The 25122-nt window shown below is 41.2% G+C and overlaps 1 protein-coding gene across 2 annotated transcripts in view; it reads left to right on the forward strand.

Annotated features, from left to right (window-relative positions):
* Nucleotides 1–25122, forward strand: part of LOC137261712 (CD9 antigen-like) — a 65263-nt gene that overhangs the window by 36494 nt on the left and 3647 nt on the right. Inside the window, exons 2-8 of one of the 2 annotated variants that reach the window (XM_067799495.1) lie at nt 13282–13482; nt 14131–14205; nt 15165–15260; nt 18351–18440; nt 18724–18807; nt 19315–19367; nt 20186–22737. In XM_067799495.1, coding sequence (XP_067655596.1) covers nt 13282–13482; nt 14131–14205; nt 15165–15260; nt 18351–18440; nt 18724–18807; nt 19315–19367; nt 20186–20192 — 606 coding nt within the window. In that variant the 3' untranslated portion in view covers nt 20193–22737. Of the gene's footprint in view, nt 1–13281; nt 13483–14130; nt 14206–15164; nt 15261–18350; nt 18441–18723; nt 18808–19314; nt 19368–20185; nt 22738–24148; nt 24239–24530; nt 24615–25122 lie in introns of those variants that run through there. The other variant, XM_067799494.1, reaches the window with a different exon arrangement.

The following is a 25122-nucleotide window of genomic DNA, read 5'->3' on the forward strand; positions in this document are numbered from 1 at the left end:
AAGCAGTTTGAGGAGTCCTTTGAGAGCACGACATGGGGACCGACAGGGGTGAGGTGTTGACTGGCTATCACAACGTTCTTTTCAGATTTTGTATTCGATGGAGAACCTCAGCATTCCCTGCACAGTCTTCCACCATTCTCCATTCAAAATTCCAGCATTCTTCGTGCAGAATTTCACCATTCTCTGTTCTGAATCCCACCATTCTCTTGGTAAAATTCCACATTCTCTGCCCAGAATTCCACCATTCTCGGAGCAGAATTCATCCACTTGGGAGTAGCACAAGCCATAATATTTGCGCTTCATCCGTACTACTGTAATGCACAAACACTAAATTCAGGAAGTCTACATATTCCAGTTTCGGTTTCCCCCATCTCACAGGCCAGCTTTCCAATGTAATTGGTCTTCCTTGTTTCTGTCAAGGTTGTATATTTTCAGAGACTGAACAACTTTGTTTACCCGTTGTTTATCATGTAAACCTCTTACCCTTTTTACCTTCAACTATATGATCAGTCAAATACATCCATCTAGTCGACATAGCATATGCAAAGGGGCGTATTGGTGTATAATAAAGGTGGTCTTAACGTTATTATCACGTAAACCTAGAAACGCTCAGTCAGATTGCACATCTTGGTGGAATAACGCTGACACACGGATAAACCAGTCTGTTATAATGGTGCAGTGTAATAGAGGTTTCAAGATGAAATAATACAAGTTGAAAGATTCAAGAATTGCCGAAATCAGATGGCCATTGCAGTTCAACACAGGCGATGAAATGCTGAAAGGAAAAACTAATTGAAACACATGGCACACTCTATCAGATACGCATGCTGATGGTATAGCAGGGAAGATGTCAATTTACAAGACACACACACTCAAGCTGTCAACAAATAATCTTTTCCAAGCCGCACCGCTAATGTCCGAGCGAAATATTTGTCCGACCGACATGATTGGCTTACTGGTCAGTTGTCACGTTGGGTAAATGACCAGTTCTCTTATCTCACTTGACCCGAGACGGTTCTTAATCGATAACTGCGAAACCTTTGCCAACACCGATTCTTCTTAATCCCAGCACTTCTTCGTGGTCAATTTAATCAGGTAGAACCTTCCCATTCTAACTGATGTGGCTAGGCAGCATTTTCGGAAACGATTACAGCTTGAGGCGATAGCTTTTATGATGTGGTGCGTCAGTACTGGACCTTCTTTACCTTATGCCTTGACGCAGTTGACTTATATTAGTAAATAAATTTTACTGGCATTGCGGACATTCTGCATGAAAACATAAACATCAACATCATCATCTGGGAATGATGTCAAGCGCTTTTCAAATGTCCCACACACAGAGGTTTCTGAAATAGTGGTAACTCGACGTTTAAACGGTAATCTTGGTCTGTATCATCATCATCATCATCATCAGTCATCGATCACTGGTGCAACGATCATTCGTCCATGGTGTACAGAAATGAGTGCCATTTACGTGGCAGAGACCTTACATAATGGGTTCGAATCCCAGTTTCGCTTCATTATGCTTCTCAGTACTAAAGTAGAAAGCCTCTTAACATTGCAGCATGCTACATTGTTCATCCATTAAATTGACAAAAGGACCTGTATATGAAAAGTTGCTCAAATAGGCCTTAATCTCAAATCTGCTATATAATCCGATTTGAATTATAAATTTCAGCATTGACTTTAATTTAGGGGTTTAGCCTAAGTAGGCTGGATTGCAATTTCGACATTTTCGGGCGAAAAGTAAAGATTCTTGGTATGCCCATGGCGTCTATCGCTGACAACAAAATGCGCGACTTGGAAAAGGGGAGGAAATATATCATCTTAAGCAGATCCTTCAGAGAAGGTCCCACCCACAAGATGAAGTGGGCATCATCAACTGAGCTGAGGTACCAGTACATTCCTGCGTATACACAACACGCTACATGTATGTGACACAACGCCTTCAGACAGTACCCATCTACGTGACACATTCCAGAACTGACCCGTGACATTGCTCAGCTTTTTATCACAGATGACAGCAGCATGTTTGGCATACCGTACAGATAACCCGTCGAAGGGAATGAGTTTATGATTCCAAGATAAAGAGATAATTATTTGAGATGTCAAATTAGTGAGGAAATCACGACGTTGAACCAATCATCTACTATGATAGCCTTGAATGTTGTCTTTGTTCTTAGTTCGTCGAGCTTTTGGGAATGTCTGATATGGTAATTGATGCCATTTCTAGAGTTAATTATGAACATGTGGTGATTTGTATGTAGATTTTCATAATTGGCATTGTCATTCTAGAGTCAGGGATGAGAATCATGTGTGCATGTTCCTGTTTAGACTATGGATGGTGCATTGTCACACATAAGTGCACATATTTCCTTGTGAATATTAGCAAGCAAAACAAACCGGCATTTATTGTACCGTTTAAGTATTCATCCCAATCGGGGTGAAACTGAAACAAAACACACTACTGTATGTACGTTTCCTATATGTACGTTTCCCAAAATTTACACGAAGTGTCCTAAGTACAAATTACTGGACAAGCTAGCTAGTTTCAGGTATTGGTAGATCCGTATTTGTTTTTAACGATCACAGTATCCATAATTACATGCACATGACTCGTTTAGACCCTTTCCTGGACGTTATAAATTCGAGAGCTTCAGATGAAAAATATTGTCAATCCATAATGCTGTAAGATCCGATGATCAATTCCAAAGTGTATGACTTCTTGACGATGACTTGGTTCACTCCCACATGGGTAATGTGGCCATAGACTTTAAATGAGTAACACAAGAACGGCTAAGTGACCATTTGGCTGAAGCCTCAATTGTTAAAGCTGGTTTCAAAGTAGACTCGTACGCTCGTTACCTAGTTCGACCCGTGGACGTTCAACTCCCAATTTTGATGTATTTTATACACATTCCCCAATCCACATTCCCCAAACTCCACAACTAATGACTCATTGCATCGTTGACACGAGTAAGTCAACTCTAAATCATACTTATGGCCACAAAGGCTTTGAAAATGAAGTGCACACAGCGAAAGGACAAAAAATGATAGGAACTTTCATTATTCATCTGTCGTGACCGCTCAGGGTACAACATCTCGGCCTGTTCAGAAACCACCCCAGTGACTGGCGTTCGTTTGTGCTTGTCGCGTGTAAAGTCCTCAACCTTCCACATTGCATTCGTAGTAGATTCATTGACATAATTATCAGGCTGTTCTCTCATTTCCTGAATGATTGTTTGATCGATCAGCAGATCTGGAGGTGCTACCATGCCTCACAAACCTTTGGGAAATCAATGAAGAAATCTCACGATGATGGGTCTCAGCTGTACGATGGTGCAAGTGCTCTCACAAACCAGTCTTTCATGACTGCTATGAGTAGGAAGCGCCAGATACTGTTTTTGTTAAGGGCTGATATAGATCAACCTGCTCTTATCCCATTTATGAGATTGTGGTTGTCTTAGAGGCCTGCAGTCGTGAAGCTTTAGACATGATGGCTCGACCTTTGCCATCGAGTTCGTCACGCCGAAGACCTGGGTTCGATTCCCTGCATTAGTACAGAGTGTGAAGCTCAAGGGTTCCCATCGCCGTGGTATTTCTGGAATATTGCTAAAAGCGACGTAAACCCATACTCATTCACTCACGTACTCACCCCCATTCACTCACGTACTCACCCCCATTCACTCACGTACTCACCCCCATTCACTCCAGACTATGATAGTCGTATGTTATCTGGCATTCAGATGTGGATGCTGTACCACCGCTAGCTTGATCTTGTTCATTACATCAGTCACTGATTTGTTCCTTCTCCCAAAACTCCATTGATAGTATTCACCTGCTGGTGTACCGCCCATTGCGGCGTAAAACAAATAGAAAATGATTGCTAAATGCATAATGCTAATGCTATTTCTCACGAAATGTACCAGGATGAACTCTTCCGACATTTCATCGTGAATACATGCAGAGCGCGTTTTTGTTTAAGTTCAGATAGAACACGAAGACGTATTTTAAACACATACACAAAAAAGAAAAAGAAGAAAATGGAGAATTATTTAAGTTATTGGAGTGTTACTCGTAGTACCGTTTTTGTTGGTGTTGCAACATGACACATTTCCCCCCATTCTTCACAACATCTTGAAGATCAACCAATATTTGATCAATAAACAATTAATCATTCATAATCCCCAATCCGCGAAAGCAGTGTAGCATGCGTGTGTCTTATCTTGTTGAACACTATTGGAAAAGCCTGTCCATTACCAAAACACCCCCTGCTTTAGTTGTCCCTTTCTATGAACGAAGCTGTCACTGAGAGCCGCTACAAATCCCCTTACCATTCTCACCTCTAAGACTACGCGACACTCCGATCGTCTCTTTCGGTATCAACCCATCATCCTGCACTGGTCAATGGCTCGGGGTCGAGTCTCAATGGTCAGCCTTTTTCTCCCATGTCAGTATTTGCCCACGGTTAGTTCTCTCAAGAGTTGACCAATATCCTCGATCAATGGAGTTGGTTAGTTACTTACCGCTTGCCTGTGAGCTTGTGTTGGAAAATAGCCTGTTATGTTCCCAAGGCTAAGATATAAGTTTCTTTGATTAGAGCCTGTGCTTTCTGCAGGGAAAATAGACATAATGGTATTGGTCCAGTTTGGTTTTTTTAAGAGTCGATATTTGTCGTCAGTTGTACAACACTTGTGGCTGTCTGTTTTCTGATTTTGATGGTAGGTTTGAAGATTAAATGCACTGTACAGGAAAAATACTGTATTGTTCACAGTTGTGATTGTATTGGTAACGTTTGTTGGGATGATTCGAAATGCTCTCTACGAAATGAGCCTCTCCTCTGTTCATCACTAAAATGGTTCATAAGTAACAAGGATACCACAGTTCAGCCTAGAACACGTAATAACCCCCAAAGCTTTTCCTCTTCCACACACGCCCCTCCCCCAGCCACGAAATCGACAGCAAAGTATTAAAATCCGACTTAGTAATAGCCGTTTTATTGCAAATATCTTTACGAGTGCGAGTATTTGGACAGGCTTGAGGCTATAGTCCGACAATAGCATTAAAGCGGATTATGTCGAGAAAATCGGGTCCCTCAGTATGCCATGATGAGATAGTATCAGAAGCCTTGTCAGCTCTGCCCATGGGTATCGATCTTTCCACTACCGACTTTGACAGTGAATTCCTGTGTAAAACCTCTTATTATAAACCACTGATCACGAGTCGCTCGACGCTGCCATGTTCGGTGATATTTCGTTTTTTGTATACTGTCTGGCTATAATATGCTTTGCACTTTCACACTTCCTCCGGGCTATTGGCGTTTCCCCTAAAGCGGATTACGTGTAAATGGAAACTAAAGACATTTGGAGGGAGGGTAGATCTCATTTTAAGTATTCACTTATCTGTGAAAGTCGGGGTCGCTGCAGACGTGGGATTGTAGCCTAGTCTTAATAACGTTTGCTGGGAATTCCAAATGCTGAGTTTGTTTTAACTTTACATTTGAAGTACGACATTGCTCAGATGCAGGTGTTTCTTGTAAAGAGAACGGAGACTTGTGTAGGTGGAACCTTTATCTGCACAGGTTGAATCTGAAGCTTTGTCATGCGAAACCGTGAGTTTTAGGTTTAGTTTTATGCCGCACTCAGCAATATTCCAGCTATATGGCTGCGGTGTGTAAATAATCGAGTCTGGACCAGGCAATCCAGTGATCAACAGCAAGAGCATCCAAACATTCGTGTTCAGGTGGAGCACGTGACACATTGATTTGTACAGATATAACATTGCTTGTAACAGGTGATACAGTTCGTTGTACATGTTAAAATGAGAAATGTGTACAGACAGTGTTGTACACGATGTGAAAACAGTTCCTTGTTTGGGGTTTACATTAGTGTCGAAAGGTCCTCCGCTGCCTTGTGCAAGCAAGCAAAACCCCTAGTCTGTCTCACAACCCTAAATCACATTAGTTTCCCAACCGCCTCACCTTTTCTAGAATAAGGATTTGTCCCTGAATATATATAATTTTGATAGTAACAAACAAACCCATTTTAAATTAAAAGGAGAAGCCAGGGATACAGAGATTCAGAACCCGAGGAAATCTAGACTTGCTACATTTAAGGCTTTAGCAATGAAGAGAAGGCTTGGCGTTAGGCAAAATAATATGGTTCAGGGATTGCGAGACTACTCACTCTCTGCGATGCTATAGCGCTAAATGAACCACAAACATACATAGACGCATGAAGACGTATACAGGAAGGACACCGATATTGAGTGAGATCTCTCCGTGGTTGGTGAAGCGCGGCCAGGTATCACATATGGCCAGAAGGCTATGTTGATCCAGTAGCGCTGTTGAGGGGTATGACCTTTACAGGCTCCAACCACCTGCATCTATAAACATAAAGCAGGGTGAAAGGTCGATCGCGTTTGATCGTCTCCCAGGAACTAGATTTGCGAAGCTGTCTTAGTGCTGAGACAGTCGTAAGTGCAATAACATTAGCATTCACTTACGGCTATCTTAGCGCTAAGAGAGCTTAGGAAATTGAGGCCCAGGGCCTATATGGCTAAGACTGTCGTAAGTGCCATACATTAACATTCACTTTCGGCTATCTTAGCGCTAAGAGAGCTTCGAAACTCCAGGCCCAGAACCTTAAGGTTAGACCTATTTAAGCAAAATGCAAAATAGTTTGGTACATTGTATTTAAAGGATTGATGTGTGACGCTCTTTCTCGGTCCTTTTCACAAGAAACGCAACATGTGTGGAACCGGGGCAGTCGTGTTGAGAAGAAATGAACTTGAACGTTTTAGTGCAAATGTTGTTGTCATGGACTTTGACCACCCAATCCCCATTTATCGAATATTTGGTAAGAATTGGTAAGAAATACAGGCACCTCTAGCAGGAGGATATACAGCAGAACAAAATAAGCTGAAGCTGCACAGTGACGAAAAGGCGAATATATGGAGAGGTTCAAGTAATGCTGTCTATTTATGGCCGATTAAAGAAGATCTCTTTCGGGTTCTGCACAACGTTGCAGGTGTTCGTTTCGTCGATGCATGTACTTGCAAACACATTCTGGACACAATGCGCTTCAAAGCATATATTTTATTTCCAGCCCAAACAACCATCTGTTGCTGCAACAGCTGCACCTAACTGAGCTATTGCCGGTGTGTTTGGACCAGCTGATTTTTTTATCACTAGTCGGTATGGTTCGACTGTGTTTCTTATTTGAAGTGTGTTACCAAACCAAGGATCACGTCAGTCAGGACTCGATACAATGATGGGCGACACAAGTTTTCTCAAGACGTGTTCGGTTGTAGGACCGGGTAACCTTACGGTTTGCGCGTCCGACGAAAGTCTGGGTACCCGGTAGGATTCTCATCCTGGGCACATGGGAATTGTCTCATCCTGGGCACATGGAAATGTCATCCCAAGTGCCCTGCATTGCAATATTGTGGATATTGGCAATACCCCCTCACTCTTGTAGAAACGTGAACTGTTGTGGTCAGAACAATTACAGAAAACTGAGGTACGGACTGGTCCATATGCAATTCTCAGGCAGTGGTGGGTTCGAATACTAGAGTTGCAAGTGGCAAACAAAGAAAGTGCTGTAGGTCTGTAAGACACCATTGCTTCCCGTATGAAGCGATATGACCAACATTTTGTAGCGTCACATTCCTCACTCACGCTCTGGCGTTTGTTTACCGCTGCGGGCATCATATCTCATTCATAGACATGTGGCCGTTGTAGTTTAAGCGTAACCATCTGCCACAGGTGCTGACGCTATGGCGGAAGGTGAAGGTTACGGCCGTAAGTAAGAGAGACTGAAAATACCAGCGCACTAGCTAGATGATGAGGAACACTCGGTGCTAATATGTGAACAGGATGTTCGTCAATACGAAATTGGTTTAATATAGACGTGAGAATTTCCGGCGTTTTCTTAGCAACTGGAACAAACGATCGATCGCCGATGCGTTGAAGCATGGTTTGTAGATATGAATGTTTGTGACAATTGGGATATTCATCTATAGGATAATAAGCACGGGGTTTTACGTGTTTCAACATTGTCGATGGGGTAGGTAGGTAGCCCCTTTGTCAAAGCGTTGACCTGTCACTCCGTTACCCTAGGTACGATTTCCCACATCATGTATCATGGGAGAGTTCTCTCCTTACGGTGCATGTCACCATATTGTTGATTGATATCTGGAATCGATCTCAACCTCCTCACTCACTACGTCCATTCTAGCAAAATCCTGTGTGAAATAAATGACACAGCAAGACGAGGGTCACTAAGCCTGAGGTTTGTTTTTGAGAATTTAATAATTTATCGAACAGCAAAAGAAAGGCAACTTTTGCTTTTGGCAAGTTTTTAGATAGAAGCCATAAGCATGAACACGGATTTAATTTTTCGTTGCGTTTGTTTTGCTGTTCAGTATAGTTAAATGGAAAAGTTTGTAAATTTATGCGACCCTGTGCATAGTGATTGTCCTTCCTTTATCCGCTTTCTGGTACACGCTTTCAAAAGATGTGTTGTTTCTCTCAAAGTTAGAACGCTATGACGTCAAACGCGTTATTGATAACCGGAATCTCGATTCAATACCAGTACGAGGGCGGCGCAGTGTCACCCGATAGACACGGCTATCAGTGGAGGTTACGTTGTGCAATGAACAACCGCCCGTCAATCACTGTGAGGGCGGACAGACGTGAGGGAACAAACGAATGAACCCTTCTATTATTGGAGACAAACCTGTAATTGAAGACACACATCCGATTATACACACAGTATAAGTTCTCAAATCTCTTACGACAAACACTTAGGTAAAATGCACCCACTGTTTGGTGTCAAAGCAGACCACCAACTACATTGTATCCAATCACAGAAGTATTTGCGCCAATAAGGTCAATTTGATTGAACGGCTATTTTCAGTTCAGTCGGGACCGGAACTAGGTTATGGCGGCCAATGCGTCCAGGTCGTTACAGTTTGTTACACTGGAAAGCGAAATGATGTAGACGATGCTATATTTTAACAACTAGTCTCTGAAATGAACATATTTTACACACACACACACACACACACACACACACACACACACACACACACACACAGAGAGAGAGAGAGAGAGAGAGAGAGAGAGAGAGTATCGGAAAGGAGCCCTGAAACATTCTTCAGACCTGAAGCTGTGGAAATCTAGACTTGCGACATTGTCTAGACTTGCATGTCCTTTCTTGGCCATGCTTGGTTTAGGGTCCATATGATAGACTATCCAGGTATAGACCTATGCCATACATTTAGTTTTAGTAGTATTGTTCTACCTATAATATATTTATGTGCCTCAAATAGATTAGGTAGATGGTAGCTGCAAACACTATTCTACTGCTTGTTATCCTGTTCTTGTACTTTCGGAACGTTTTTTTTTGTTGATTATGCATAATCTTTGCAGTATTTGTCACAAACGGAATTCTGTTAGGGTGTCACAGAAAATCTTCACAAATAGCAATTTGACAGTTGCTTTCTCAAATAATGGCTGTCTAACACACATCACATCTTGAATTAAAGTACCCGTGAAGGTCACGGGGTAGAATAGGCCTTCAGCAACCCATGCTTGCCATAAAGGGCGACTATGCTTGTCGTAAGAGGCGACTAACGGGATCGGGTGGTCAGGCTTGCAGACATGGTGGTTCCCAATTGCGCAGATCGATGATCATGTTGTTGATCACTGGATTGTCTGGTCCAGACTCGATTATTTACAGACCGCTGCTATATAGCTGTAATATTGCTGAGTGCTCACTCACTCACTCTTGAATTACAAAGTTGTTTTTCCAAATCAGTGTGCTAAACGTCAGAACGCCCTCGTCAAACGACGTCACGTCGTTGCCGATAGCGATGACAACAACAGTTTCCACAGCGTTAGCCAAGTATAGCCATACCATATCATCACCCTTGCATCCCAGGGGATGTCAAATCCGGCCGAGGAAGGTATACGTTGCCTTCAATCGGCGTTGCTGAATGGCAATCGGTAACCACAGTATCCCCGGGGAGATGTAGCCAGCTATAAATAGACCTCTCATTAACTCAAGGCTCCAAGGCAGAAGACCTGGCCAGAAGACCTTGTTCTCTGCCCACACTCGAGAAATGGGTAGACCATTGAGGAGACTGCAGTGATTTAAGTTTACAGTCAGTGGGTTAATGGCGCTTTGTTAATCACTATTCAACGAGTCGTGAGGGGATGAAACGTTTTTCATTCCTGAAAATGATGGAGGTTATGAGCACTGTTGACGTGTTTAAATTCGTAAATATCTTCATTTTAGAATTTCCTCCCATTTAAAACGTTATGCATACGGGGCATTAAGACTTTCTGACTTGGTTAACACTTGACATCGTATCCTAACTGCGCAGTTCGATGTCAATTTTGTTGATCTCTTGGTACTCTGGTTCAGACTCAATTTTCTGCTGATCTGCACACCGCCTTATAGCTGGAATACAGCTGTTAAACAATGATATTTTGAGGTACAAAGTTATAGTTTATATCAATAATACCGCCTTCAACCAGACAGAGATATCGGACAAAACTAGGTGAAAACGTCCAAATCCCGAGAACAAGGCCTAATTGTCAGGCTTGAGTAATACAATCACTATTGTCCACCTCATCGAGATTCCATCACATACGTTTCTTTGTCTGTGAACAGTCAAAGCGCAGGCGTGAACATTAATGTCTACAATATATATACAAGCAATCCCGATTAGTGAGAAAACATATATATTTGCTGACGACCGTTTGCTTAATCCCTTCGTTTGCTCTCTTATCACGAGAAGATGTGTTCTATTTTGTGTTGTGCATGCTCTTTGTGGTGATTGTACGTGATGATTTCTGATATCAAAGATGATGCTTTATACTCTTAATGAGTCACGATTTGACTCTGAAGGTTTCATGTGACGTCAGTGGATTGTGGACTCCGACTGTTTCTGGTGATTAATGCCATGTTTTCTGTTTTCTTAAGAAATGTCCATATATGACTTGAGATATTCGATATCTATATCTGATCACGTGATGTAGTATACTTTTAAGTAGCGTATGTGTACGAGCGTTATATGAAGTTGTCGGAATTGAAGATAACTATTTTATAAGTCATTTGGCTGTGATAATATGTGAAATATACCATTAAAATGAAAGGGATGTTGGATTTAAGACTGTTAAAAAATAAATCATGAAGCCAAGGAGGAGACAGATGTCAGGGAGAAATTAATGAAAAATGTGACACTTTGTTCCATTCCTTTGGAAATGTTTCACAATATGGATATATATTACTTTATCTCATGTGCACTGGCACTAGTTAGTGGTATGCTCGCGAAATGGAACATCCCCAGCTTGTTTCAATGGTATATGTTTCATTTCCACGAACATCACAGTGCGTTAGCCTCATGTTTGGGAAAATCACACATGTAATTCACGTTTGGCGTTGACGTACTACTTATCATACATTATCTTGATTTGCGTCACACAAACATCTCTTCTGGAAAATAAAAAGAATCAGTGCAAGAAAAGTTCAAAGCCATATGTGACTGAGACCGACCAACAAACATCAACTAAACAACCTGTGATCAGACGCGTAGGTGGAAATTGGATACAAATTGGATACAAATTGGCTACAGATCGGAAAATGAACACTCTCTAAATGTGACCACCTCATTAGAATGTCCAAAGATTGTTACAAGGCAAAGACTTTCAAGTTGAAAGACGAGACACCCCAGTGCTCTAACAAAAGAAAGAATAAGTACCGTCTGTAATACTAACGGAGGATGGAGAACATTTTCTGTTCTCTACAAAGATCCAAGAGTCCTAATTTGTCGGTCGCCTTAGCTACATAATCTCTGTCACTTAACACACTACCAAATACTTCCCAATTTTATTTACAAAATGTTATACGAAGAAAATTAATGCATTTTCCCTCAGGACTTGCCACATTATGGGTACTGTACTCGGGCGTGCTACTCGTGAAGGTCCGGGTTAAAATTTTCGCTTTCAGAAACCCATCCTTTTCGTAAGGTCTTTTCGTAAGAGGAGACTAACGGATCGGATGGTCAGATTCGCCTCCATGTCCGTGCTTTATGCACATCAACACATGTCACAGGTTGAGACGTAAAGACCTATATATATATATATATATAGAGAGAGAGAGAGAGAGAGAGAGAGAGGGGGGGGGGGAGACTAAGCGTTACTTCACCTGTGTCTCTTGCATTGATTCAGGTATGCGGTCATATTTCGCCTTTCCGATAGCCTCTGGACAAGATCCGTATATTTTTGTTTAAACCAATTACCTTCATACCAGTGGGTTCCGACTCGGACGCATATGTCTCCTCGTGGGACAAGCCCTGTCCGTTTACATATTTGTTATTGTGATAACAGCTGTGGATGAAATCCTAACGGTTTAAACAGGCGCGACATGTCGGGTAATGAGTGCAGACAGTGATACAAGACACAAATGGCCCCTCATTTGCTGGTAATAGCGTTCTGAGAGAACTCGTTGAGTCAATTACTCCGAGATAGTGTTATCATTTCCAGCAAGAAGGCAGGCGATTAGGAAAATTAAGTGTTAGATTATATTTCCAGAGGGATCGCCGCGATGTTTTACAAGTATCCATAATCATGTTTGTTTTCATAATTTAAGTCGCGACGTTTATTGAACTGTTACATGAAGACCTAGTTTCACTACATCACGTTACCTGATTTAAAAGTGTACGTTACGTTTTAACAGGAAATTCAGTCAATCAAGTCTTCTGGCTATCTCCGTTCCTGTTACAAATATTACCGCCACATTGTTCGAATATTGCCGGGCGCGGCGTTAAAGAACAAACAAATGTAAATAGCATCCCGTCCATCTCACTCTCACTCGTGCGCCCGCACAGCAATATTTTACGAGCGCTTTAAAGTCATCCCCACAACTGACTTCACACATGCCTCGCGTTACATTACTCGATATTCCAGGGTGTGATTTCTCCATTATTGTATGACAATCCAAGTCAGTCATAGAATGTTCTGATCCAGATTCGATTATATGCATTCCTGAGTTGTAGACGTTGTACGTCAACCAATGCCACCTTGTATTTTGAGTACGTGTATCCGCAAGAGAAATGTTTGCAGCCCAATACAGCAGTGTGTGCTCTACAGGATTCCTAAAGCACATCATATCCACACATTTTGCATCGTTATGCATGTAGCACGCAGGATTCTGACCCGGTAACGTCCATTACGAATGATCACTTATTTCGTTCATATTTTCATACTTTCAGTTGCTGGGTATGGCAATTCTGGCTATCGGCATATGGGTTCGCGTTGATCCCAACTTCAGCCAGTTCATGGACCAGACAGTTAGCAGCAACCCAACGTATGTAGCAGCCTACCTCTTCATCGCCATCGGCTGCATAGTGGTTGTCATCGGTTTCTTTGGATGCTGTGGAGCCATCAGAGAGAGCCAGTGCCTGCTAGGTTTGGTGAGTGGAAGTTTCTTTGCAGACCTTTGTAGGTAAGCGTCGCCTCTGAGTCGGCTAAATGGACGGGATGTTGTCGGTGCATATCATCGTATCACAATTTGGCAGAATGATGCAATTCATTGGTCTGTCCGGGACCGATAGTTTATGGCAGTAACAGTAAATAATATTACTGTGCAACAATACATTGATGCTGATTAATATATGCTACTCAGAAGAGGTTTAAGGAACATGGGATTCTTTCAAATAACAAGTTAATCTTTCATGGCTTTATGTATTGTGGTTAAGGCTTCGCACGTCACGCTGAAGACCATGTCGACTCCCCACTCTAGTACAAAGTGTGAAGCCCATTTCGTATGTCCTCAGCCGTAACATTGCGGGGTGAAACTAAACTCACTCCCCACGACTGAAATGTATGAAGCTTTACTTTGCTGTATTATTAGAATGCCGTTGTCGTAAAGTTCGAGCTTTGATGATGGTCGGTGTGGTTGCTTAGGTGTTGCCCGTCAGGCCAACAAAGGCCCCGGTTTGGCCCGTATGTGTAAATGTAAAAGGCTTATTTTGGTGTCCCTATCGTAATATTGACTGAACATTGGTGACTGTAGTGTAAGACCTTCCTCGCTTATGACATCATGATGCTTTTCATTTCAGTTCTTCATCAGTTTGTTCATCATCTTCTGTGTTCTCCTCGGCGCTGGCATCTACTGCGTGGTCCAGAAGGACAGTGTAAGTTTTGCCGTCATTCGGGCTAGGGGTAATGGGTCCAAACTACATGAAACAACTGACCGGTGAGGGTCCGGGGCAGAATAGGCCTTCAACAACCCATGCTTACCATACAAAGCAACTAACGGGATTGGGTGGTCAGGCTCCCTGACTTGGTTGACACGACATCCGTTCCCAATTGCGCAGGTCGATGCTCATGCTGTTGATTACTAGATTGTTTGGTCCAGACTCGATTATATACAGACCGCCGCCATATATCTGGAATATTGCTGAGTGCAGCGTAAAACCCAACTTACTGACATGAAACAACTAAGATATTCACCCTTATCTTTCATCATGTGCTCATGGAGAGTGCAAACGTATTGCAAGCATGCTGAGCATGTTCTTCCCACAATTCTGGGGCTGTCACGTAACCTGGTGGTTAAGGCGTCCACTCGCCACGCCGAAGCGCAGGTTGATACCCCACATGGGTATGATGTCTGAAGCCCACTTCTGGTGTCCCCCACCGTGATATTGCTGGAATACTGCTAAAAGCGGCGTAAAACTAAACTTACTCCCTCCCACATTTCAGGCGAGGTGGTACAGTTACCTCTTCTTGCCGAAAGCACGTCAGCTTTTCACAACGCTTCAATAACAATGCTTTCTCCTAATGTCACCATTATGCATCATTTGGAGCCCAGACCCGTGGAGATCCGGGTTAGAATATTGATCTTCGGTAGCGGCGACTAACTGGATAGAGTGGTCTGGCAAGCTGACTTGGCAACTGCGCAGATCGATGCTCATGCTGTTGATCACTGGATTGCCCAGACCAGACTTGATTATTTACAGACCGCCGCCATATAGCTGGAATATTGCTTATTGCTGCGTAAAACTAAAATCACTCTCTCACTTGGAGTCCTGTATTGATGCTGGCATTAGTACTTATTTATTTATTTGTTGTTATTATTGTGTTGTTTATGTAGATCAAAGCCGTGGTGGGCGACTTCCTCCAAGACTCGGTCAACAATTACAAGAATCGACAGGAGGCCAAGGATGCTATGGACAAGATACAGAAAGACGTAGGTTTTCTCTCTTGTGATGTCAGCACCAGAACTGTCCATCTGTTGCCCTTATCTTTGTCCAGACTCACTTACCACTGACCTACTCTCGAAACGTTCTAACCTTTGATGGTCAGACTGGGCTTAAGAACTTCGTGGGGCTATGAACCTTTTGAGAATTTGCTAGCCAGTTTCAGTGTATCTCAAACTCCATAACAGTGCTCATGATATCAATCACTGGAATCTTTTTGTTCAACACCAGACAAATCTTGAAAACGTTTTGAAGTCGTATCCATGATAAATGGGTCGCTCCGAAGTTGTGAGTGAACACAGTCATCACTTCGACTTTGTTCCACCAATCTGACAGGCCCAGCAATAACCGAAATGTTGTCCAAAGGTGCATGAAGTCACTTACGTGTTTAGAACATGCATTGTGTGTGTGAGGTTTGATCACTAACATGTGGGCATTATTTTATGTTGTGTGGCAGTAGTCCGATGTTTCATCCCGTCCTAACCATGAACCATCATGCACACTGCAGGCCAAGCATGTAGCTGGACTAGTGCTGAGTTCCGCGATAAATACACATCTCAACCTTAAGCCCAGCTGACTGTCAGATGAATAATTGTACCTGGGGCACCTGTAGCCCAATCGTGGAAGGTGCTGTCATTTATTGTATGGTTTCCTGGGGCGAAGGTGTCACCTACTGATTAAAGCGTCCGCTCGTCACGCTGAAGACTTCACTTGACTTCACCTCAACTCACTTCACATCACGTTATGGGTGTGAAACCATGTCTGATGCCCCTCGCCGTGATGTTGCTGGAATATTGCTAAAAGCGGCATAAAAACTCACTCACTCATCGTTTTGGACAGCGCTTCACCCAGATCATTGTTATAGATGTGTTTGCACCATAGGCTTGATAGCTCCACCATTGTCGTCAACGTTGAAGACCTACATTATTTCGGACTTCCTTCAGCTGAGGGGGCGGAGGGATAGCGTAATAATTGAAGCGTCCGCTCCTCAAGCAAAGGTTCTGGGTTTGATTCCCGACATGGATTCCATGTGTTAAGCCTACACCACTAAAATACTGTTCAAGCAGCGCGCCAACTCACGAAGATGTTAACATATCCTGCCTTGTGTTTGTCTAAAAATGCACGCTGTTATATTTTATTCCGACATAACTCAAACCACTTCGCATGAACAACGAATAGTTTCAGTTTATGCTTGACAGTGTAATTCAGTATCAGCTGTTTTTTTGAAGAAAATAGCAGTTTGGAATTTATTAGTTCTGATATATTTTATATCCAACAAGATACAGAACACGAAATTTCCAGATTGTGTTAGGTAGCGCAGGAACAATAGTGGTTTACTAAACAGAAGATAGTCTGTCATCTACGGCCTCGCAGATACCTGATCCTCCAAGACTTGCGGGAATTAAGTATCAGGGTTCGATTCCTAGATTATCCTTTGATTATGTACTTCCAGAATTTTCAGCGCAATACTCTCGATTTAGGACGTGTCCTCAGCAACGTCACTGGATTGACTGGTCCAGACTCGAATATTTCCCATGTAGCCGGAAGATTGCTGAGTGAGCGTTAAATACCAACCAAATCATGACCAGACCTGTTTATTTATCTTCTGCCCTCATGTAAAAATTAGACCTGGATCTATTCGTTGTTGTTTCCTGCATGACATCAACACGAATCATGTAAACACAAACAGGGAGACTATATATAGATATATCCCTGACACAAATAGTGTTCAAATTGGCGTTCTAACTCCTGCACACACAACATTTGGGATTTGGGATCTTCGACGCTGACTGTTCCCATACTATTCCCACACTGTTCATCTTCCTAGGACATGATTTACAAAGGGCATGATACGTCTTTCGGCAACATTAGCATGCGAATTTAGCGCATGTGCCATTGCTTTCATGTTCAAGATACTAATCAGAGAAGGGACTCTTGATATCACTCATGAATATTCATGAGAAAATCGAAAACGAGGCCAAGGCCGTCTCTCGACCGGAAGCGCGAAGCATGTCCGTTTTTGTTTGCTAGCCTACGTCAGTTACGTTTTTGGTTTTGGAAAGTTATGGTGAAAATTCTTGGAACTGGTGAAGGGCTTCACGTGTTGAAGGATGTCCCGTTGAAATTTACAGTAAGTATGTTTGTTTAAAGGCTATATTTTAAGCAGATATAACAATGGTGAATGATTAACATTGTTGCATTTAATGAGATGGTCATCATATATTTCAATATGTCTAGATATATTCGACCCTAAGCTTGTTAATATAATCCCGAGCCAACCTGTATGGTATTTAGTAGGGATGAAACGGCATACCGCGGTATTTTTGCCTTATGCCTGTAAACCGCAATGCTATTCTCTCTCTCTAACACCGTATCGTTCACCCGATACCCAAGTATTGAGACAACGAAACACTAACATTGGGAAAAATTTGCCTTGAGCAGCATTGTTATCTTTTATGTTTCTCGTCCCCAGACCCATCTTATTTTATTGCCGACCCCCCACTAAAACATTTTTTAAATTCCAACACCGCTAACTCGAATCTAACACTACCGCCTCCTCATATAAAGTGTTTATCTAACACGTTTCAATCAGTTGCTGCTACAATTCTAAAGAACACAAAAGTATTACAATAAATGAGAAGCAAGAACGGTGTTCTGATAATTTTGTCTTTATTACGTTTATTGTCTTTATTTTTGTATATTCCAAACATACACTCCACCCCGCCACCATCAATCCATGATACTTTTTTCCGCGTTATGCGACCCTATTCTGACCTTTTAACTGAGTGCAGTACCTTTCGAATTTCTTTTAGCAAAACCATGAATTATCCCTCTTTAGCTTTCTACATTCAAGAGGCTGTTCGCCTCAACATGTCAGTAGATGAGGGGATAGCGATGGGCCAATCCCTGAGACAGGCACCGTTGCTTGCAGCAGTACAAAGCGGCAATTGTTACCGTGGCCTCGGCTAGAGGTGGCGTGAACCTCCAGATTGTATGGAATAATATCAAGAGTCCCTTATTTCTTTTGACTAAATCTGCAGTAACTAAGCACCCCTCACTCGTTTTCTCACTGTTACCAGCTTGAGTGCTGCGGATCTACCACTGGAGCTGATGATTATCCCACCACAGGAACCGTCCCAGATTCATGCGCAAAACCAAATTACAATCGGGTGAGTTGTATTCAGAGGTTACCATGGTTACAGATAGTAGTTGAGATCAGCATGATTACTGATATAATGATAATAATGGTGTAAAACTGTACTCCCCCTGTCGACCTTGTTCTGGAGTATTCTCACATATATTATTTGTAACTTTGCAAATATTTTATGTGTAATTTTACAGTAATATTATTGGTAACTTCGCAATGATTTTACGTGTAACTTAAAAATATTATTTGTAACATTACAGTGATCTTACTGGTAACTTTACGATTATATTATTTATAACTTCCAGCCCTGCGTGAATGAACTGTTCTCAAAGCTGTCATCTCACCTCATCATAGTCGCTGGAGTTGCTATCGGCGTTGCTCTAATCATGGTACGTGGGCAATAAAAGACGTGGACCACTTATGACATTTTTCTCCCGTGGTTCACTGATGGGTTATAGCAGACTAACACGAAGTAATGTTTGATCAGTTAGAGTCAAACTTGATCTGAAAGGGCATTTAATACCCGCAATGGAAGATCCTTTTATTTAGTGCCAAGACCCCGTCAGTGACAAGAATATATCTTTATGACAGTTTTTAGTGTTACAAGCACCTTGTGTGGCCCAGATGTCATAGTTGCTGTGCAGAGTTAAGTCCAGTTTGACACCGTAGGAACCTTAATGAGGGTTTCGGATGTTGGTATTAGGTTTCCTGGCTTGTCCAGCCTGTTTTCGTGGTCACTTTGGGTTCTCTTATTAGATGACATGATTTCTGGAATTTTGTTCTTTCGAAATGACTCAGTCAATGCCAAATATGAATTGATGACCTAAATCCATTAAAATTCCTTTTATTCGCCAGTGACTTGGAATATTTGCTAACATCATCATGTTCATTTTCAGATTTTGGGAATGATCTTCTCCATGGTATTGTGTTGCGCCATCCGAGACGTAAAGTAAGTCAACAACCAGCAAATACATGTGAATTATTACTTTTTAATTGATAATAATGTGAGTAACTGGTCATGTCTCCCTTTTGATCAGTCTATGTATACCGTGTTGAGAAAGGATTCATTCCTTATGAAGAAATGTCTGATTAATTATCTACGTGATTTCCATAATTTGTTTGATCAGCATTCTTGACGTTAGTGAGTCATTAATAGATCATACGACTTACGGATAACACTTTTTGTGACACACCATTTTCAAAATAAGAGTCACATTGAGTATGAAAACGTGTGGGAATCTACACCTGAACACCCCTGTGTGAATTATGCGAGAAATTATTGTCAATAATGTTGTATGTTTATACTGCTTGACAAGTATTAGATGAGCCAGCGCAGTGACCGCGTTTGTGTCAAGCAGGCGGGGCAAGTAATATGGACGAATACACTTGGTTGCTACAGGTAGATAGGCGATTAAGCATGTGCAATACATACTGACTGTTGCGTGAAATCAATACCCTTCAATTTAACACATGTCTCGTTGAGCGATTTAGTTCAGCAAGACACCATCAGGTCACATTCGCACGAGGAATTTGGACTTTTCAATATTTAGACGACAATCTGTTTCCCTCTTGTTGCAAATGGAATGTTGTGGAGGGCGTTCCCATATATGCAAATTGTCAGATCATGGCTCATCTAATACTTGTTAAGCAGTATTGAGTTCATGTGTTTAGAGCATGCCAACAGACATTTCCCACATTTAATTACCTTCACTGAATATCAGAAAATATTTCAAGTCCCTCCTCTAAAATGTCATTTCTCTGTTTCAGTGCGTGAACATCGAACAGCTGAGGAGAACAAAGACTTACTTTTCTATTTTGAGTGCTTGGTTCTATCATAGAATGAATTAGTTAAGATAATGACCCTAAACACTCTGGACAGTGATTTAGGTCCTAATTGCTCTTAAGAGAACTTTTAGATTAACTAGTTTGCTTGTAAGTGTTTACAAAAGAGGTTTTGTTTTGTTGTTTGAGAATCCAGGCATTTTAGTGTAGCCAAAAAAGATAATTGCCTCTGGAAATGTAATTTGTAGTTTCGTTAATTTTGAAGAAGGAAGTGTCTGTACACTTAAATTGTAACTAATGTCAGCAGTAATGTATTTCTGTATATACCCTTTAGCGTCTATCGCTTTAGGGTATTTTCATTTTTGACCTCATCTGGTCATTGATCTAGTTTTAACGTTGAGTCAAGAGTTATCGTGCGTTTTGACTTATACCACAGCATGCGTTATGCAGTAATTTTACTTATATTTATTATCCCATCATTTGCCAATATATTCATCCCGCTTGTATTTATTTCTGTATTTAGTGTCAAAAACTTTAACTGAAATCAAAATGGTTAATATTTTCATACTTCTATTTTACTTTTTGAGACAAACGGCATTCAACTATGTTTTGTCTTTTCCAATGAATAACTGCTTACAGTAACTGTTTGTTGGCTGACGTCTAATCCGTTGCTAAAAGCTTATTTCCGTATCACAACGTGCAATCCAGTTGGACAACGAAGAGTATAAGGATATTTTCCACAGGGTAAATAATGATACAAAAGTAAGGTGTGGTTGAACAAATGAACAATTTCCATTCATTCAGCCGTTTGAACACAGTGTGATTCAAATCAGTATACGAACTTAAAACGGAAATAGGTTCATTTTACTTTGTCGATGAAGGGAGGTAACTCGAATGGCCTCACGAAACAGACATCGCAATCTGTGAATGTACAGATCTGAAGGATGAAGGCATGAAGGCGATAAGGGACGCGAGAGGACATGGTTTTAGGCAGCATGTTGTTTGTTCTTGTATATCGTTATGTACAGAGTGGCTTGTGCTTGTGAGACTTGTCTTGGCTCAGTTGGGTGGAGATCCTATTTATCTTTGGAAAACTGAAAGCAAATATATCTTTTTAATAACAATTGTATTGCTTACAGATTATTCAGTAGGGTTGTTCTCAATTCCCCTTTTTCAAATCTAATACTTGTATTTATAATGTATTACAACTGACAGTTTCTACTAAAAATACTCTTGTTTTCCGTGTGTCCTCAACCAAGCCATATATACTGAGCTTAAAAATTCAAGGATCACCCCGAGTTTCAATATTGCAATATTTAACAGTTCCTATTATGATCCACACACTTAAGTATTGAATACAGGGGGTCCTTAACCTTTTTGTTGAGTATATATGGTGTTATATGTACCACGTGACTGCATGACTCATCAATGTGATTAACTGAAAAAATATACACCTTAAATCAACATGATGAGTGTGGCGGTGTTTATGCAGTGTGGAAGCGTAAGACATACTTGAGTGATGGAGAAAGTTGTCAAGCTCCTGGACACAACAAACAGTTTCTTTCTGTTTTTTGTACATGAACTGAAGTCGTTATCATGTGTGAATTGCTCAGAATCCGCAATCCATTGAACGCATTCACGACAACATCTCATCACCCGAACAAAATTAATTGAGCGGAAACCGATTGCCTTAATAAGGAGTATAGTTTTTTTAACTGAAAACAAAATGCTTATAGCACTCTATCAACTCAAATATTTCGATTTATCCTGCAATATACCCGATTATATTTTGTTCCCGAGGTAACCATTATGGTGGTAGAAATGCAGAGGTAGATATTTTACAATCATTTTGCCAATTTTATCATCGTGTGCGAAAAAAAATACCTGTAATCCACCTACCTTTAGACCTGTGTAAACATCGTATATCCGTTGTATCATCTTTGTATCATTCTATCACTATTTGTATCCTAGATAGACTGTAAAACTGTTATCTCGGCAGGTACTACAAACATCTATATTACAGTACCCAGTGTTGTCGCTAACATCTTGTTCTGCAGCAGTGTAGTGTCTTTTGTGCAATATCCAGTTACATGTTTAAGACAAATACCCGAAGAAACCTTATCTTAATTCGAAGAAATCGTATCAACATTTGAAAGTGATGTATCAGTTTGGATTTTAAGCTTAAAAATATCTTTTTGTGTGTTTTGGTTTCGTTAGTTTCGGACTTTCGAAACTTCCTTTAAAACATACAATAGCTGCTTTGTCCGTATGTTGAGAGCGAGAAATCTTACGACGGACTGGCATATAAATCTTGAAATTTTGTTCGCTAGCATCTAATTGTTATGTTTTGGCAATAATCAATAAATCATTTAAAACTTCCTCCCAACAACAATGTGTATATGTTGGTTAGTTGTAGTACATGTCTCCAGAACAAGCGCTTTGTGCGCGTGCGCTGTCTGAACAAGGTGGTGTGAATTTTAAAGATATTTTCAGCTTGTCAATATGCCATGTTTTCTATTAAAATATCTCTCAAATAATGTGCCTTGTTGTTAATTATTGTACGTATCTGTCTTGCTGACATACCCTTGACAGAAGACTGAGTTTGCTGTCCACTTTCGACACGCTGCATTGACATCTTCCGAAGCATCGTCTGCTTGTGCACACAACACTCTCTGGAAGACAAATTGTTGTACTTTAGGCAGAGGAATTAACTTTATCACACTGACCCCTGAAGATCCGGACTGGAAGTAAGGAATGCTGTTCGTAAGAGGCGACTAACGGGATCGGATGATCAATGTCGCTGACCTGGTTGACAAGTCATCGTATCCCACTTGCTTAGATTGATGTTCATGCTGTTGATCCCAGGATTGTCAGGTCCAATTCCGAATATTTGCAAACCGCCGCTATATAGCTGGGATATTGTTGTATAAGGTGTATAACTGCAGTCACCCTTATGGAGCTTGCCCAAACAGACGTAAGGGATTAAGATGGCTTTGTAGTCGAAGACCACGTAATGCGTTGTTTTAAGTTGTGCCCCTTGGGTGTGGCAGGATCCGCATTATATTTTGAATCACAGTTTCGTACATTTAGAACGTGTCATTTTACGCCGGTTAGGTAGCCTAGTGGTTAAAGCGTTCGCTCGTCACGCCGTAGGCCTGGATTCGATTCAAACACGGGTACAGTGTGTGAAACCCATTTCTGGTGTTCCCCGCCGTGATATTGCTGGAACATTGCCAAAAGCGGCGTAAAACTCAACCTTACTAATATGACTTCAATACTGTTGACAGTTGAAACCAGCTCACTCGACTCATTCACAACACACAACCCCGTACAGCTGACAGTTTTGTTTTTTTGTTTTTTGTTTAACACGTCAGTCAGTTTTCCAACCATACAACTATGGTCTGTAATCGACCAGACGGTCCTGTGATTGATAACATGAGCATGGATTTACACAATTTGGATATTATGACATGTTTCCACTAAGTCTGACAAGAGCTTTACGCTAGGTTTAGTGAAAAGTAAACTAGGCCTTTAGGCCTCACATAATATATCACAATTACATTCGATAGCTGAAATAGGTACTCAGTCAGAGCTAAGTACAAATATACTGACAGCAAGAGAAAAGTCAAGTTTCTGAATAGAATACAAAAAAACATGAACGCTTCTTTGAGATTTCATGTTCGAAACTTGGTTTCTTTTGCTGTTCAGTATAGTTTGTAAACCAAGCTATAGTGTTGTTGTTGCTGCTGTTATGGACCAACTTACTGTATCCAGCATTACTCGATTGAGCGCTACAATTTAGTGTAGTGCAATCAACCATCACCGTTCATCATGAACCTGTTGACCAAATGACTGACTGCGTCCCGTGATAAAGATACAATTGATATGTATTTGAAACAAGCAAAGATATTACGAAACAATACATTTGGGTTCCTGTAATCTTTTCAGCTCGAGTGCTGTGGATCCAAAACCGGAAACGAAGATTATCCCATCGATGTTGGTGTTCCCGATAGCTGCAAACCACAAAACTACCAAAGGGTAAGTTTAGAGAGTGTCGGAAAGTTTCTTGAGGTAGTAATAGATAAAACATTTGTCAAATTTCTGTGACATGACAGAGTACGTGCACTATTCCTGGTGTCGTGACCAGTTGCTCATGCTGTCGACCTTTGATCATATGTTGGACTAGGCACCTGCAGACCTATTAGACCCCGGATACCGTGAATTCATCACACTATTCCATAACATAAATCGCGTTAATTGCTTTCCTTTTGTTCTTTATTATATTAGTAAGTTCCTGGTATGTTTCTGATCATTTACATCGTATTTTCAGCCCTGCGTTGACGAACTTTTCAAGCAGCTGTCGTCTCACCTCATCATTGTTGCAGGAGTTGCTATCGGTGTCGCTCTCATCATGGTTGGTGCACATACAACAGAACTGATTGTTTGCGTGTTGCCAGTATTACTCAATTATCGGCAGTCTGTTTTAGGAATGCGGACCTAATTGTCTTTTGTTCTTGAATGGAATAGTCTCTCGTACAGACCCTTAAGTAAATATATCCAAGAAAGCCCACGCAAGTCTAGAAAATGTGGCAAGTCTAGATTTCCTTAGCTTCTGGAAATGAAGAAGGTCTCAGGGCTCCATTTCATTGTATAAGTTTTTTGCACTATGAACGTTTTCTTCAGTAAATATGTTCATTTCAGAGACTATTTGTTAGTCTAGACCTGGAACTGTGCGATATTGTCTTTGAAGCTGCCGATCGGGTAAAACCAGCTAAGAATAAGAGGTTATACGTCCCTTTGAAATATAGACGTCCATATTTGTAATCTACCGAAAGCAAAGACATAAGTTTGAAATTTAACGAATTGTCACCAGGAATTTGATCAGCCTGATGATTGCACGTTTGTGAATCAGCCATTGTTTC

The sequence above is a fragment of the Haliotis asinina genome, chromosome 14, assembly GCF_037392515.1.
Source record: "Haliotis asinina isolate JCU_RB_2024 chromosome 14, JCU_Hal_asi_v2, whole genome shotgun sequence".
Classification (NCBI taxonomy): Eukaryota; Metazoa; Mollusca; class Gastropoda; order Lepetellida; family Haliotidae; genus Haliotis; species Haliotis asinina.